At 28.8% G+C, this 18,543-nt stretch overlaps 2 protein-coding genes across 10 annotated transcripts in view; one reads left to right on the forward strand and one right to left on the reverse strand.

Annotated features, from left to right (window-relative positions):
• Positions 1–489: 489 nt before the first annotated feature.
• Positions 490–5,687, reverse strand: LOC124947901 (RING finger protein 121). 2 transcript variants are annotated; one of them, XM_047490688.1, is made up of 8 exons: positions 5,549–5,687; positions 5,227–5,261; positions 4,967–5,108; positions 4,733–4,887; positions 4,401–4,629; positions 4,098–4,333; positions 3,893–4,009; positions 490–1,877 (listed from the first exon to the last, which is right to left on the reverse strand). In XM_047490688.1, the coding sequence occupies exons 1-8, from the start codon at positions 5,573–5,575 to the stop codon at positions 1,811–1,813; spliced, it is 1,008 nt and encodes a 335-aa protein (XP_047346644.1). In that variant the 5' UTR covers positions 5,576–5,687; the 3' UTR covers positions 490–1,810. The 2 variants fall into 2 exon arrangements, with proteins under 2 accessions (XP_047346644.1, XP_047346645.1); XM_047490689.1 differs by lacking the exon at positions 490–1,877 and having other exon boundaries at positions 1,902–4,009.
• A 937-nt stretch (positions 5,688–6,624) lies between these two features.
• Positions 6,625–18,543, forward strand: part of LOC124947899 (protein kinase C and casein kinase substrate in neurons protein 1) — a 47,042-nt gene continuing 35,123 nt past the window's right edge. For 2 of the 8 annotated variants that reach the window (XM_047490677.1, XM_047490678.1), the window contains exon 1: positions 6,639–6,969. The gene's annotated coding sequence lies outside the window, so the exon portion shown is untranslated. Of the gene's footprint in view, positions 6,970–7,554; positions 7,578–18,543 lie in introns of those variants that run through there. The other 6 variants (XM_047490680.1, XM_047490672.1, XM_047490674.1 and 3 more) reach the window with 6 other exon arrangements.

Consider the following 18,543-nt stretch of genomic DNA (forward strand, 5'->3'; position numbering starts at 1 on the left):
GAAAAAAAGAAAAAAAAAAAAAAAAAAAAAAAGAAGAAACGCAAAACAATATTAATATTTCCTTACCCCTCGTTAGTCGTGCGTTGAGAGACGGCGAAGAAGAAATAAAATAAGAAAATAATTTTTGATAGAAGGAAAATAGTTCGACGAAGATAATTTTAATGGGAAAAGGTTCGCGATATAAGAAAGAAAAAAAAAAAAAAAAGAGAGAGAGAGAAAAAAAAAATTGCAGAAAATCGAATTACCAGGACAAATAAATTTACGACTCTCCTCCGCTCATTCGATCCTCATTTCGTCCGGCTCGTTCGTCCGTTCGTCTGTATTTTCGTTTTCTTTTTCTATTTTTGTTCTTTTTTTCTTTTCTCGTTTTCTAAGTACACGGAATGGCTGAAAGAAAGAAAGAAAGAAAGAAAGAAGGGGAAAAAAGAAGGAAGAAAAAAAGAAGAAAAGAAAAAGGCAAAAGGAAGGAAGTGGAAAAACATATGTACATATTGATAATTGCGTTCATTGTGTAAATACTCTTTCAAGGAAACATGACAAACGTAAAAAAAAAAAAAAACACATATACACATACACATGGGCACGCATGCGCACGTCATTGTACGCGTCGTGCTCAACGCGCGAGGTTTATTTTATAAGACTACATTATTATATATATACATATATATATATATGTATATATATATATATATACACAGACACACACATACACACATATATATATATAAATATATACATACATACATATATATATATATATATATATTACCGTGTAATGATATTTAACAATAAGGTACATATATTCTATACTCTTACACGCTAAGTACTCAATAAATATATCTATAAAATTTCCTAGTGTTTGTGAATGTCTATATCCATACCTAATCCCGCTAATCCCATCGTATCGTGACGTCTTAAACTACTACCCCTCATCCCTTATCCTTCGCACCATCGTCATCCTACCTTCCTTCTATTCTACCAAGGAAAATAAAATTTTCTATTTATTTACACAAATAGATAAAGTTCACTTAAATATTATCTTGTAAAATTATCCGTCGGATCCGTCGTAAGGTCTTTTTATAAATATTGTTCCTAAATGTTCTCTACCTTTGTCCTAAAACTTTCCATGTATATCTATCTCTTACACGTACACATTTATAAACTAATTATCTCTTTCTCTCACCTTTGCTATCGTCATATATATTTTTCTCTGTTGAATTAAACATTAATGAAAATTAGATTAAGCTTGTATAAAGTTTACGGTAACAAATGAAGAATGAAAATGGAAAAGAAAAAAAAAAAAAAAAAAGAAAAAAGCGTCCTTAGAACGGATCCGTCGCAAATCTGAAAAGTACCTAAGAGAACGCGACGATGTGATGAAAGTTGTTTTTTCTATCGAAAACTATTAAAAGGAGAGATAATTAAAGTCTTTTAGTAACATTAATGACAAGTTGTTATCATTGCTCTCACACTCTCTCACACTCTTTCTCTCTTTTACTAACTCTTTATATATATATATATATATATTTTTTGTTTGTTTGTTTGTTTGTTCGTTTGTTTGTTTATTCTTAAAATACTTAAAGTTCTACACTATATTTTAAAGAAAATATTTTCTTAGATTTCAAATGTCGCTAAGCAAACATAGTTACAATTTATAATATTAGTCCCACATATATATATGTTTATATATATATACATATATATGTATGTATATATATATATATATATATATGTATGTATATACATATATCTCGGATTGGTTTGTTATTAAAAAAATTATAGAACATACAGCTTTTGTACATTGGATGGGTCAGTGAAAATCTGCTATTACAGTAGCGTCTGTGCTGCCATTCTCAGTCTTGACTATTTCCGATTCTCTGGAAAAAACGATGAAAAAGGTAACAAAAATTTGTTATAAATTTATTCTTTATTTTTATTTGACGAAAAAAGATTTGTTAGCAAAGTGTTCAGGGAAAAATATTAACGTAAAAGTAAAATATTTGCAAAGTATAATCCTGATGCGTTAGAAATAAATGAATCGCGAAAAGTGAAATTAGAAAAAAAAAAAAAAGCAAAAAATACAACTACAACAAAATATACGATTAAAGAGAAAAAAAAAAACGAAAAAAAAAAAACAAAAAAAAAAAAAAATGGGAACGTATTGCTTTGAGGATTAATACTGCACAAGATATTCTGCTTTTGTACATTATTTTATTATGAAGTATTTGCTTTGGACAGATCTCCATTTATTACAATTTTTTGTTTACTCTTCTCAACGTATTTACAATCGTTACGTCTTCTGGGAAAAGAAAAATGGAAGAAACATTTTCTTTGTCGCGCTTAAATCGAATTAATAATATTTGAAATTTGCATTTTCATTCTAAAAATCATATCGTATCGTACCGGCGATATTATTTTTCAAAGTGAAATATAGAATTTATCGTTATCTTTATAATAATACCTAAATTTCCCATGAAGAAAAATTGATAAATATGACGATGAAAATAGAAAACTTGAAAATAAATAACAAATGTGCTGATACTTTAAGCAATGCACCGATTCTTACAATTAACGTAGAAATATTTACGTAAAATGTAGACGAATCGTTGACTAAAATCTACAAATCGTACATATGCATATAGATAGTATAATCATAAAACTGGTCGTGTGAGGGGAGGGGTTGGGAGGGGAGGGGGTTGTGGGTGTGGGTGGGGGAAAAAGGGGAAGGTGAAAACCGCTTACTTGTGCAATAAGTGTAACAGATATACCGGTGCAAGATTAATTAGCTGTGAAAAAACGATCGTTATTGGATGTACTACTTACACGCATTGTGTTTATTATGAAACGATCGATATCTATTTCTTTATAAGAGAAATGAGACTATCTTAATTTCTATATATTATTTTGAAATGTATCACACACATTCGTTATTATAAAATCTTATTAATTTTTAATTTACCGTATTAAATAGGTTCACATTTATAATTTCTTTTTAACCGAATACGGTAAGTATTTATATGATTTAATCAAACTATTATTCTTAAATAATTTCCTAAGAGCAATATTAAAAGCATTAACATATCTATCTTATTATTAGAATTTTCCCAAAGCTATTGGGAACATGAAAAATATGTGGAGCACCGTGTACTTTTATCGAGGAATGTGTATTAATTATTAATAATATACTGTTGAAAAATATAGACGGGTCGATGAAGTACCAGGTGCACAGCCAAATTTTACAAAAATATTATCAATAGCTATAGCCATTACGACTTAATATTGCGTTACGCTCTGTTTCCAAGATTTTAAAAATTTTCTGACTAGAAAGATACAAAAGTGTGAAAGAACTATAATTTATCTAACCTTGTATCTTTATCCAAAATACCATATTATTATCTACGAATGTATCCAAAGAAGTCCTACGATAAAAAAAGTTTTGCATCTAAATTTTTATACTGTTAATTTTTCTTCAGTGCAAAAGGAATTAACATAATAAAGCACCTTCGATTTTTTTTTCTTTTTTTTTTTTTTCTTTTTCTTTTTTTTTCTTTTTTTTTTTTTATTCCTGAACACAGGCGTTCCCACTGTACGCAATGTACGAAGGTATATATTATATATATACATAGTCAATGATATATATATATATACAATATACATGTACGAAGATGTATATATATATATACATATATGAATAAGTATAGTAAATAATATAATCACCAACATTCGTGTATCATTAGCAAAATGTTGGTGTTCCATTAACAAATATAATAAACAATTGCATATACAAATATACAAGCACATTTGTATTCAAAATCGACAAATAATGATTCAATTATTGTAGTGCTACTCCTTTGGAGCAAAACCAATTCGACTCAATTATGGCATTACTTACTCAAGGCCCAGAGCCCAATTGATACCTTGCACTAGGAACAGAATTAATGGTTGCCATGCAACTAACCACCTTATCCAATCCAATAATTGACCATACAATACATGTGGCCGTTCCCATCTTTAAAAATCATTAAGGCTGATATAACATGCACATACATACATATAATATATTGTAAAAAGAATTTTCTTTATCTGCAAAAGGATACGGATTGCGAAACATCTTTTTGAGGTCCACTTTTTCCTTACAATAAGGACATGTCTGTTTTTTTCCTACGATGCACCAACCTCTAATGCAAAATTCATGAAAGACATGTTCGCAGCTAAGTTTAAATGTATTTTCAATAACACCTTCTTCTTCTTCTGAGACTAAGAGCTTGTTTCCACATACAGCGCATACTCCTGGCTCCAAAGTTCTTGTTGGCATACTGCCTGGAGCATAATACTGTAAATTATATAAGATTTTATGAACATCATAATAATTTCATAATCTATTTCTATAAACTACTCACTCCTATGTGTGAAGCCATTTTATCAGCACATATCTCAGCAACATCCCTTCCAAGAACACCAAAATAAAGGCCATAAAATAAGAAAAGTACACCACAATCCATCCAAACTTGAGGCTTCACGTTAAATGCAAGATTCAAACCAAAAAATGTTGCTAATATTATAATATATCCAATTATACCCAAAACATAACTAAGCTTGTAAATAAAGTAAAACCACTTGTACACTAATCTGTAAAAAAAAAAATATATATATATATATATATAACAAATAGTTCAATGAACTATTTTAAAAGTAAAATACAAAACTTATTATTTTATAGTAACAATCGTACCTAGGAGTTGTACCCTGTATTGGTTTCTGAATAGCTTTTCTTACTACAAGTCCTGTTATACATGACGAGACTAACCACAGAAAAATAAATCTCCACCAGTGATTATTTAGACTCATACCAAATGGTATTATCCACATAACTATCAATGTTATTAACTACACAAAAATTATATATTTTTTAATGTGTCAATGATATGAGATAACATTAATATAATTAAGACGTACTTTATTTTACCTGATATGATTTAAAATGTCTCTTTTTCCATTCAATTAAAATGACTTGTGCTACCGTTAATGTCACTAATAAAATTAGTAGCATTTCAGCATGCATTGATTCATGGCCTTGATGCTGTTTGTGCATCTTTATATGTTCTACCCTGAAAAATCATTAAATTTTACATTTACATATAATAAATTTCTTTACTTGTTAAATATTCCAATGCACAGATGTTTATTACAATGAATAATAACTTTATATTATTATAAATAATTTACCTCCATTTTTCTGCAGCAGTCATCTCTGCTTCACTCTAGAAAAATTAAAGATATTATTTATTTCATAATATTATAAATATATCTATAAACATATTGGATATTATTAATTAAGTTACAACTTGCTTACAATAAATGAATATGACATGGACAATGTGTGCAGACATTTTATCTTTATGTAAACATAAAAGTAATTATAATGATAATATCATTTTTGAATTCTTCATGCAATTTAAGAGGTTATACTTTGCGTATGTCATTTATTTTTCTAAAGTATTATTATTAAAAGATTAAAATGTAAATTTATAAAAAAATATATACACACTTTATTTGGCATTGTATGCAGATCCATCGTTTATAGTATTTTTAACCAACAGTGAACAAATAGATTTTAACAAGCTGGCATAATGTACCCGTTGCTGGGTGGCACATCTTAAGGTGCTGTTCACACCGACGTTGATAAATTCATATCAAGAATAATCATAAATTATTCTTAAATATCTGTATATAAAGAAATGTTTAAATAAAAATAGTTGAAGATAAAATAAGATCGATTGTATATTAATTAAATTAAATATATAAAAAAATTTCTTCTGAACATTTCGTTATTCTTATGCATCAAAAAATTCCGGACATTTAAATAATTAATATTTTATTTTTAATTCCCGCCTTGCAATAAGTCAGCCATATTGACTTTATTAAAAAAAAAAAAAAAGTAATGTAATACCGTGTGACACTTAATAAAATTTATATTAATAATATTTTAAATAATAATCATTTGATACATTTTTCACGATCATATAAAATTTTTTAAATAGAAACTAGTCCAAATTATGGATTTCTTTTTTATATATTGCTAAATAAAGATTAAAGCAAATCAATCATTATAAAATACAAAGTCTTATTATCGAGCCATTTGTTGAAAATAGAAAGTAATTTAATTTTTCACCCGTTGTATATAATGAAACATTACCTGAGATATAAATATATATAAGTATACGTAATATATCTGTATGTAACAGAATTTACTTTACGATAATATAAAGTATCAATAATAAAATCTAAACATACCTTATAAAATCAGTGAAAGTTACTTACTTATAAATTACAAAAAAAAAAAGAAGTTGTAACATTATCAAATAATACTTTTGTATAAGTCGTTACACGGTACGAATCTGATATTAAAATGTAACATGGAAAAAGAAAAAGAAAAAACTATACGTAATAAATAACTTAAAGCGCATTTTATCATTTCAAGATACATAAATGTGTAACATATTTGTAGTTTTAGTTCAAAGGTAAAAATATTTTAAAATTTCCCGGTAGGTTAGTTATCAAGATGGCGTCGAATAATTGTCGATTAAGATAGCGCCGCCTAGTATAAATCCGTTCGGAATTATTCGTGGGTAGTCGGTCGTTGACGGCAGATAAACCACGCCCATCGGAGCCGATCAGAGAGGGAAGCTGGTAACTCATTTCGTGAAGGAGCGACATGAGCGCTTGTACCGTTTCTTGAGAGAAGGCGCGACGCGATTACGACGGATTCCATTGCTATAAAATACGCGCGACGGAGAAGTGTCAGCCGGTCTTGGGATCGTTCGTGAGTTCAGTGAGTAGTGTACAAGTGCGTGATTGGTTTCATTTCGGACACGTGGTTACAATTTAGATTAAGTATTGGAAGACGCTTCGAAAGAATATCGGCTTACGAAGAAGAAAGATCGTTTAGCCTCGAGGAATTACTTTCGAGTAAGTAAAGAACGAGACAGAAGAAAATACGAGAAAATCTAACGTTTTAATGTGTTCGTTTAAAGGACAATTACATGGATCGAATTGTTCCTATGTATATACATACATATATACATACATACATACACATGTATGTATATATATATATATATATGTGTGTGTGTATTGTATCCTTTTGACAGCACCTCGATGAATTCTACATAATTTGCCATGCATCGGTGCATATATGACGACGAAAGAGAAAAGAAATATATAGTATATACGACACGCATCGTGGCGAATCACGATCGAATTACATTTATTTTCTTTCAACGATATTATTCCTCTAAGGATAAATATTCTTCGAGATATTAAATACAATGATAGATTCTCGTTAGTAAAAGAAAAGAAAAGAGAGAGAGAGAGAAGAAAAAAAAAAGAAGGAAAGCTTAGTAATATATCTCTTGTTCTCAATATGTATATGTATATGTGTATATATATATATATATATATTTGGCATGTTGACTTTTTAATGCTTTCTGCTTAGAATCTGTTTACGTAAAATCCCAGTCGAGTTGACCGAGGTTAGCGGTGATTACGTAGAACACGACGCGCAGCGATGTTCACGGGTAAAGAATTTGAAAAACATTTCCGCGTGTTCTCTCTTCCTACGAAACGAGAACGATCGATGTTTAGATACCAAACGTTTTCTTTTTCTTTTTTTTTTTTTCTCCTTTTTTTCCTTTTTTTCTTCTTCGTTTTATATGTTCTTTTTTCTTTCTCGGTTTAGAATCGTAGTAAACTGTAAAAAAAAAAAAAAGAAAAATACGTTACAGATAAAATTAAAATTTGTTAAATTTTAAGAGATTTGTTGAACCTTAACGCGTAACTAGTTTCGTTTTAACGTCGAACGAAAAGTTTTTAAAACTCTTTGCCTTTCTCTCTCTCTCTCTCTCTTTCTCTCTCTCTCTCTGTCTCTCTCTCTCTCTCTCTCGTTTTAACAGGTAGTCCTCGTTGTCTGTCGTACGTTCGTTGGTTGCCACATCGTAAAGATTTTGTCTAACCTAAGTGACCCTGAATGCACATAGAACCGAACGAAAACAGTGACGAGTCTGGTCAATAATTTTACCATCGATCTCTCGTTCTCTATCGTTAGATCCAATATCGAATCCGTAGATCACGTTTATCTGTTGCATTCTATCTGTCTCCCGATCTCTCGTACACTTTCGTTTTTTGGTATATACTATGTACGACATGGAAACTGAATTTTTTTCTTTTTGAGATTTGTATCTTATAAATGAAAAAAAAAAAAAAAAAAAAAAAAAAAAGAAAGGAAAAGAAAAATAAAGTCGATCGATTAGAGGTTATGTAATAACGCCATTTTATTAAACACATATGACAATCGTTATATTCAATTATTAAATATACAAACGTACATTCATTTTATTTCATAACATTTTTATCGTATTTGATTTGATATATATATATATATATATATATATATATATATATATATATATATATATATTAAGGATTTTACGTGTTGGTAAGAAAATACCTTTGCGTAGCGCGGCATTCCTCTGTGCGTTTAAATAGAATAGAAAAAATGCACAACACGTAATTTCATTTACTTTTCATTTTTAACATGTGTGCGTATTAACGTAACGAATAATATTGCATAGTTATTCTTGTTACACCGTTGGATATATAATTTTGTTGGTAAGTGTTTAACGATAATGTGTATAGATAAATATAAAATAAAAGAACACTTTTTTTTACTTTTAAATAATAATACAGATATTGTCTGACACATATATGTGTACACAAAAAAACACACACACACACACATACACATTCATATACATAAAAATACGTACATACATACAAAAGTCATCGGTAGACAAAAAAAAAAAAGGAATTTTCGTTTCACATGATCGAATATCAAACGAATAAATACGTAAACATATATATATATATATATATATATAATACATAAATAGAAATGAGACATTTAAATATTCAGTTTAGTCATCATTGAGTTACATCGAAGAGGTTTACAAACTCAATTCGTAAGTCAGGGAACTTGGAAGGTACAAAGTTCTCGCGTTCGCTCGTTCGGATGTTGTATTCTGTATTGGCGAGTGTCCAAGTTTCGGTTCTGCTCTCACCGTACTCTCTCCTCTCTCTCTCTCTCTCTCTCTCTCTCTCTCTCTCTCTCTCTCTCTCTCTCTCTCTCTCTCCTAAGCTATTCTGCCATTGCCAATTCCACCTCGGTTGCGCTACGTGCTATCTTGTCTTCCACGAATGCAATGGTGTGCACGCGCGAGAATCTCTCCTCTATCCACTTTTACGTGCGGTACATGCATATACAGTGTGTCTTTAGTTTTTCCGAATAAACTTTTTAAATCTCTTAAGATCTACTCGTTGCATTTTTGAAGAACGTATAAAAACTTGGTATGGTTATTTTTTTCTTTTTTTTTGTTTTGTTTTTGTTTTGCTACATAAAAGTATTTTCTTACCAACACGTGAAGTACTCAGTATACATATATACACAATCAAAAAAAAAATATATATATATATAATTAAATACGATAAAAATTCTATGAAATAAAATGAATAAGTATAAAATGAATGTATGTATGTGTATTTAATAATCGAATGTATTGTCATGTATGTTTAATAAAATGGCGTTATTACATAACCTCTAATCAATTGACTTCATCTTTCTCTCTCTTTTTTCTTTTTTTTTTTTTTTTGATTTTACTTCTTTTCTTTTTATTTATTTATTTATTTTTTGTTCCTAAAGTTGAATGAAACACTATTTCTCGAGAAAAAGAAAATATATATATATATATATATATATATATATATATATGAAAGGAAACTTATATTTTTGCACATATAAGAACTTTAATCCTTTAAGATCTCGTTGATTTTTGGAAAAACGTATAAATAATTCATGTCTTTTTTTTCTTTTCTTTCTTACTACATAAATGTTCCTAAACTTGAATGAAATACTATTTCTTAAGGAAAAAAAAGCTTATATTTTTTCACATATAAAAACTTTAATCCCCAAAGATCTCATTGAATTTTGGAAGAATATATAAAGAATTCATGTTTTTTTTTTTTCTTTTCTTTCTTACTACATAAACTTTTTCTAAACTTGAATGGAACCCTATTTCTTGAGAAATATATATATATATATATATATATATATAACACTTATATTTTTGCACACATAAGTGAACTTTAATCCTATAAGATCTTGCTGAATTTTAATGGAATTTATAAAAAATTAATCCTTTTTTTATTTTAATATATAAACATTTAAAAACAACTATAAATATAATTAAACTGCAAACTATAAGTACAATTATAAATATAATTAGACTACAAACTAATAAATGTAACAACTATAAATTATAAATAAACTTTAATCCCTTAACCCTTGTAGTAACCTCTGAAAGTTTATCATTCTTGAAAAGAATTATCAGTCTTATTAAAAGTTTTTGAAAAAATATGCGATTATTGAGATATCTATTAAAATTAACATATTTCTCTTAACAATGAAGACATTTTTTTTTTCTTTCTTTTTTATTTCATTATTTTTATTATCATAAAATGTATATAGTTTTACATAAAAGAAAGAAAAAAATAATTTATTTTTATTGAATAATTTATTTTATAAAACAACATTGCATGTGTTTAAATTATATTTAAAAAAGATTAAGTTATTTAAGAAGGGTATTAAAAAGATTAAGAAAGAATTTGCTGAATTTTAGAAGAACGTATAAAGAATTCATACCATTTCTTTCCTTTTTTTTCTTTTTTTTTTTTTTTTTTACTACATAAATATTAATAAACTTGAATAAAACATTATTTTCCGAAAAGAAAAACCCTTTTATTTTTATACACATAAATAAACTTTAAGATCTCATTGAATTTTAATAGAACGTATTAAAAAAGAAACAATTTACATCTTTTTTATCTCTTTCTTTTCTTTTTTTTTGTTAACTTTTTATTTTTTTTCTCCCTCTCTTATTTCTTTTTTTTCTGTTTTTTTTTTACTTTAATATATAAATCTTTATAAACTTGAATGAAGTATTGTTTTTCGAGAAGAAAAAAATTTTTATTTTTGTACGTACATACAAGAAAAAATTGTACCTTTTAAATCTAGCTACGTAATATTGGGTTCATTAAGGGTTCGCCTAACACGTTCGAAGACGAGTGAAAGACGATAACATTTCTATAAAATCTAATATTACATAGATGAAATATTTTTCAAACTGTACAGAAAAAAAATTTAATATTGCAAAGGTGGATTTTTACAAGATTTAGAATATATCGAAGTACAAAAAAAAAAAAAAAGAAAAGAAAAGAAATAAATCAATCAATCAATCAAATTTACGTAAAAATAGATACTTTATTATTTAAATTATATTGAAAAAGAGAAAAAAAGATGGAAAAAATAAAAAAAAAAAAAATAAATAAATAAATAAAAAAAAGAACAAGAACAAATTTTTTTTTTTACGGAAACTTTTTTCTCGATACTTTCCAAATATGTCTTATTATTTAAATTGTATTGAACAAGAGAAAAAAAAGATGAAAAAAGGAAAATAAAAAAAAAAAAAAGAAAAAAAGAAAGAAAGAAAACAACAAGAACAAATTTTTTTTTTACGGAAGTAAACAATAATAATATTTCATTATAATATATTTATTACAAATAGTCGGTGAAATCTTATGAACGTTACGTTATATAACAAATTCATTTTGTTCGTCATTCGAAAAAAACGCAGGTATGTAATGTTACTAATGCAAACGGGTTATTAAAATTTATCTGGGGAAAGAAGAAAAAAAAGAAAAAAGAAAAAAAGATATTGTGAACAAAATATATCCACGAGTACAACAGAGAAATATCCATATATCCATATATCCATATATATGTGTATATATATATATATATATATATATATATATATATATATATATATAAATATTCGTCAACCTGTTGATGACAAAGACACGTTTATTACGCAAAGAATTGGATTAAATTAATTCATCGTCATTGGAGTTTACGCATCGCCAGGTGATTTTTCTCTCATGACTTTAATGAATACAATTTTTTCTTTTTTTTTTTTTTCCTTTTTTTTTTCTCTTTCTCTCTCTCTCTCTCTCTCACTATAGAAACTCTCTTACGTACCTAACGTGTCCTCGATTTCCTTATAATATCCGTTGAATTTTTCAACGATTTTTCCAACGATAGCGAACGATCTAAGTCAGACATTTACAAGAATCCATATTTAGAATCGAAAAGAAAAGGAATGATAGTACGATTGAGTTTCGTTAACATTTTGTTGTACGTTTAGAGGAAAAGATTAGAAGACGTCATTCGTTATTGTTATAAGACTTTGCCAATATTGATACAAAGCTTTACGAATGAAAAGAGAGTGAGAGAGGGTGGTTGGGCAGAGGGATGTATATGTTTATATTGTATATGCGCGATTGAAAGGTCACGGGTAGTAAATACTTACGTATCTATCTATTGTACGATTTCATCTAATCGAATACTATCGTTTTCGTTAGTCATTAAGATCTAATTCTTAGAAAGTCGCATTATCGTTGAACTAGCAATCTAAAAGGCCAAGGATAGTATTAGTCGTCTTTGTTTTATTTTCAAATATTTTTCTTCTTTTTTTTACTCGTAATAATGTCGTATTTTATTTTGTTTGTTTGTTTGCTTTTTTTCTTTTTTGTCTTTTGATTTCGCTCTCTCTCTCTCTCTCTCTCTCTCTCTCTCTCTCTCTCTCTCTCTCTCTCTCTCTCTCTCTCTCTCTAGTGTAAATGTTATCTTAAAATTTTATCTAGTATAAATGAAAAGTAAAGAACGTCGTATCTTTAAATGTAACAAATTGTAAAGGAAAAAAGAGAGACAGAGAAAGAAAGAGAGAGAGAGAGAGAGAGAAATATCTTTGATCATAAATATAATGAACGTGTTTACGAGAGAAACTGATGATTATAAATTTATTCCTTAGCATACTCGAACAGGAGGATAATAAGTCATGGAAAGTGTTAAGGCATTCAAGGATGCTCTTCGTTTCTTTTTCTTTTTTTTTTTTCTTTTTTGTTTTTTTCTTTTCTTTTTTTTATCATTTGTAATTAGTGAGCTCTACACATAACGGATATGTCATGTGGTCATTGCTGTTCTTTTGTATTTATTTTTAGACTTTCTGTTTTTTTTTTTTCTTTTTTTTTTCCCCTTCCAAATGAATTCCAACGTCTACCTAAACTCTAACTCTCTCTCTTTCTCTCTGTCTCTTCTTTCTTTCTTTCTTTCTTTCTTTCTTTTTATTTACGTGTCTGTACGTGAATAATATTTCGTAGAAAATTTCTCGAGTATGAGTCAAGCTTAGCTAAGATTATAGGATCTAGAGTTGAGATCCAATCCTCAAGATGTCTGGTTAGCGATCATTGACGCGTATCACGTTAGACAATTAAATAGAAACGGGTATTTTCTTTTAACTCGCTTTTAACTTTTCTTTTAACTTATTACGAGAGAAAGAGAAAAGAGAAGGGATACTTACGTACATACACATATATATATACATATATATATATATATATACACACGCATACATACACTAAACGCACATAGGTTGAATTCTCGATAAAATTCCAAACATCCCTTGGTTATGTCGGCGACTTCAAACGAACAAGCCTTTCGATCGATCCTACTCTTTCTCTCTCTCTCTCTCTCTCTCTCTCACTCTCTCACTCTCTCTCTCTCTCTCTCTCTCTCTCTCTCGCTCTCACACTCTCTCTGTCTCTCAGTCGTGGAAAGTAAATAAAAAGTACGATTATCGTTATTTTGTAAAAATAAAAATTGAATTGCAATGGCGATAGAGTCAATCTTTAATATCGAGTTTTCTCTTTCTAAGAATATATTAGAACATACAATATTTCGAGATCGTCATTCATAATGTGATTTTTATCTATATATATATATTTTTTTTATGCATGTATGTTTACATGTACACATGTATGTATGTATGTATGTATATTGTATGTATGTATGTATATTGTATGTATGTATGTATGTATGTATATTGTATGTATTTGTGTATGTATTTGTGTATGTATTTATGTATATATGTATTTATACCTCTATTCACATATCCTTGATTAAGATTATATACGTGTTAAAGATTTCCGTTTGTTTCTGAGATAAAAGTTAGAAATGTCCCAGGAAACGTGCAAAGTGAAAGGATGCCTCTAGTTACTTTTTACGTACGATCATTTGAAGATGACACCATAATTTCGCCGATTGTCATTTCCGGTCTCAATGTTAAATACAACAGAATGATTCTCGTGGAAATAAAAATCACATGATATTATTTTTCCACGAGAAAGAAGGAATTAAAAATATGAATACGAATTAATTTATATTTTAGAACTTTCGTAAGAAATTCTATCGTCATTTGTAATAATTCCAATTAAAGATTTTCGATTGTATGACAATTTCATAAAAAAAAAAAAAAAAAAAAAAAAGAAAAAAAAAATTTACGAATTAAAATCATTCTCTACCTCGACGATCTTAATCCGTGATTTCTTAAATTTACGATTATCAATGTGGTCTTTTTATCGTATCAGAAATTTCAAATTCTCGATTAGAAAGAGAGAGAAAAAAAGAAAGAGAGAGAGAGAGAGAGAGAGAGAGAGAGAGCTGATGGCCTTTTTCTTCTCATCTACCTTCTTTTCTCGCGGATTTACGCGTCGTTAAGTTTCGCGAGCAAGTGCAACCAACATTTATCGTCCTCCTTCGTCTCCTCCTCCTCCTGCTCCTCCTCCTCCTCCTTCTTCACATTTGTACGCGGTGCGCATGACTTTAATATCATTTCTTTGCACCTTGAATATTCGAACTGCCGAGCAATTGTATATAATGTGTTGTTTGATCGTTCGTGTGAAATTTCCAATTGCAATGAAATCGACGATACCTCCATGTAAGAGAAACCCCTCCCCTCCCCTTCCCTCCCTCAAACGATCTGACAATCTAACGAATCAAACTATCTAACGTTAGTTCTTTTACTTTCTTAATGCAGTATGTGTGTATATACACCCACGTACATATATACATAAATATATATATATATATATATATATATGCATTTAACGGACTATCTGATCATTAGAGAATCGTTAGAGAATTAGCACCAACTCTTTTAGATTTAGCACAGCATAGGAATGTCGTTATCAACGTGATTCAAACGACCCACATCGTGACTATTACGTGGGGTATACGGTTATTATCTATCTTAAAAGCATACAGATGCACATATATATATATATATATATACATACAACGTACACACACACACACACATACGTGCACGTGCTCAAAGAGAGAGAAAGAGAGTGACACATATAAATACCACGTAATGTGAAGCTTTACACATTGTAATGGTATTCTTACCGATCGATAGATATATTACAACCATAGTCAGCCATTTTCAAGGATATGACTTTTGACGAGGAATCCAGGAAATTAAATGTCCGATGGGAACACGAAAATACACCCACGCGTTATCTCCTACACGTTTTCAGGAAAAGCCGTCGAATGAAAGAACGACTTTGTCGTTGAAGGAATCGATCGATAAATAAGCGCGAAATCAATAATCTTCTTCTTTTTCATTCATTCGTTCATCTATTCGTTCTTTTTTTCTAATCTTTTTATTCATTCATTCATCTATTCGTTCTTTTTTCATATCTTTTTATTCATTCATTCATTCATCTATTCGTTCTTTCTTTTTTCTCATCTTTTTATTCATTCATCTATTCATTCTTTTTCTCATCTTTTTATTCATTCATTCATTTATTCATTCATTCATTTATTCATTCTTTTTTCTTATATTTTTATTCATTCGTTTATCTATTCGTTCTTTTTTTCTTATCTTTTTATTCATTCATCTATTCACTCCTTTCTTATATTTTTATTCATTCGTTCATCTATTCGTTCTTTTTTCTTATCTTTTTATTCATTCATTCATCTATTCATTCTTTTTTCTCATCTTCTTATTCATTCATTCGTCTATTCGTTTTTTATCTTATCTTTTTATTCATTCATTCATCTACTAATTCTTTTTTTCTCATCTTCTTATTCATTCATCTATTCATTCTTTTTTCTCATCTTCTTATTCATTCATTCGTCTATTCGTTTTTTTTAATCTTATCTTTTTATTCATTCATTCATCTATTCATTCTTTTTTCTCACCTTTTTATTCATTCATCTATTCATTCTTTTTTCTCATCTTCTTATTCATTCATTCGTCTATTTGTTCTTTTTTCTTTTTCTTATTTTTTTTTTCTCCTGTTTTTTTTTGTCTACAGCTCACAAAAGATTCTTTTGAAAAATTGAATATTTACGAACTATTCTTGAATATTTCCAATCTATTTTTTATCATTATTTCTTAATGCAGTTGTTTCAGATAATAATCGTACGTAGATGCGATTAACGAAGTATTAAATATTTTTAAACTATTGAAACATATTCGCGATATCATTGAACGATTAGATTTTAGATTTTTCATGTTTGAAAGTCGAATTAGAATTATTTTTTCTTATTCTCTTTTCTTTTTCTCCTTTTTCTTTTTTTTTTTCATTTGCTTTTAATTTACGACCGGCATTCCGTTTCTTATTTTATCAGTCCTACCTTTTGGCACGACTTGACGACAAAATATTTCGAGGTAAGACCTTGGAGAAAGAAATCGATATCAGGCTCTTTTTTACATCCGGAGCCTTTGTAGGGCAGGAGGGTAGTAGCAGGTGAATATGTAGAAACCCTTCGTGGCTATTCTAGTTTTTCTATTCACGTTCTTCTTCTTCTTTTTTTTCTTCTTCTTTTCCTTCTTTTTCTTCGTCGTCGTTGTCGTCATAAGCCTTAAAAACAAACGCTATTTCCTGTAATAGAGGCAGTCACTTATATGTTCTACGTTTATTTAGATAGGAAAAAAAAAAAAGCAATCTTTATACTTATCTTTATAATCATCTTTATATTTATTTTTATACATATCTTTATATTTATCCTTATAATGTTATCTTTATTTATATATCCTTATATTATAAAATCTTTATATTTATCTTGGAAATAATGTATAAATATATAATTTCTCGAAGAAAATAATGAAAATAACTTCTTTCTTTCTCTTTCTCTCTCTCTCTCTCTCTCCCTCTCTCTTTATTTTATAATTTTTCGAAGAACTTAGTCGCCATTTTTCGATTAATTAATAATTTCATTAAATTCCAATATTGATCGTAATAATTCGTAAAACAAGATCATTGATAAATGATAAAAATCGGGATCAGACTTTTACCGCAAAATGAAATCGTATATATCTCTTCTATACGAGGAATTTAAAAAATTTTAAATTAAAAAATTTAACATACAATACCTGTATATTTCTTTCAACTTCGAAAAACGTATGCGGACGTATATTCATTTTCATCACGAGATTCCAGTGGTTTCGAATGTCGAGAGGCCAATCTCCCCGTTGGCTTTCTAGTCGAGAGAGCGAGGAAAGAACAGAAAAAAAAAAAAAGAAAAAAGAAAAAAGAAAAAAAGGAAAAAAAAAAAGAAAGAGAAGAAAAGAAAGGCATAAAAAAAGAAGTAAAATAAAAAAAAAGAAAAAAAGAAAAATAAAAATAAAAATCTGAGACAAAGAGAGAAGTGATACCTTAACGATATCGATCCGTCTATTTTGTTCACTTAAGGACAATTTTTCTTTATGAATTATTCTCGTTGATCTCTGACTCATTCTACGAGACTGTTTAACACTAACAGTGACTGACAGTAGTAAGGGACCTCGTAACGTCTCCTGCATAATATGCGCGTTCTTCGTGATTGTACAAGCGAAGAAGAGTTTAAGAAGGGGAACCAAGAGAAGGAGGATGTCAGGAGACGTTCCTACTCGTTCATGTATTTGCATTCTGTTAGAGTGGCTCTCTCGAAAGTGAACTCGTCGCACGACCCCCTTTAAATCGTACAACTTTCGTACGAATGATTTCTCCCGCGTGAACTAACGATAGAATAAGAAAAGTCTTCTTCTTCTTCTTCTTTTTCTTCTTCATGAATTTCTCACTAAAATCCTTTCTCTCTTTCTCTTTCTCTCTTTCTCTTTCTCTTTGTTTTTCTCCGTCTTCTTTTCTCTCACAATTGTCTCTTGTAAGGTAGAATCGATAAAACGTTGCATACGAACGATTGTAGTAACGTCATGCTATCTATCCTTGTATTGTCTTCGATCGTTTCTATGAGTGGGTGTTACCAACGGAACCATTCAAGGCCTCTCAAAGATTTTATCTGGATAAAAGCAAGAGGGATTATCCTAAGAAAGTTTTACGAAAGGGATTAGAAATATATTTGTGAGAAATAAAAGAATAATTTAATTCTTTGGGATGAGGGAGGGTAGGGGATGGGGGTGAGACTGGGACAAATGTACTTACGTACATTCTTATTCTTTAATATTAATCGTACCGGAAAACAAACATTCCTTCTCATTAATACTTCCGTGTTTCTAACGATGACAATTACGTCTACGAAATCGTGAA

This window comes from Vespa velutina, chromosome 3 (assembly GCF_912470025.1).
Source record: "Vespa velutina chromosome 3, iVesVel2.1, whole genome shotgun sequence".
Classification (NCBI taxonomy): Eukaryota; Metazoa; Arthropoda; class Insecta; order Hymenoptera; family Vespidae; genus Vespa; species Vespa velutina.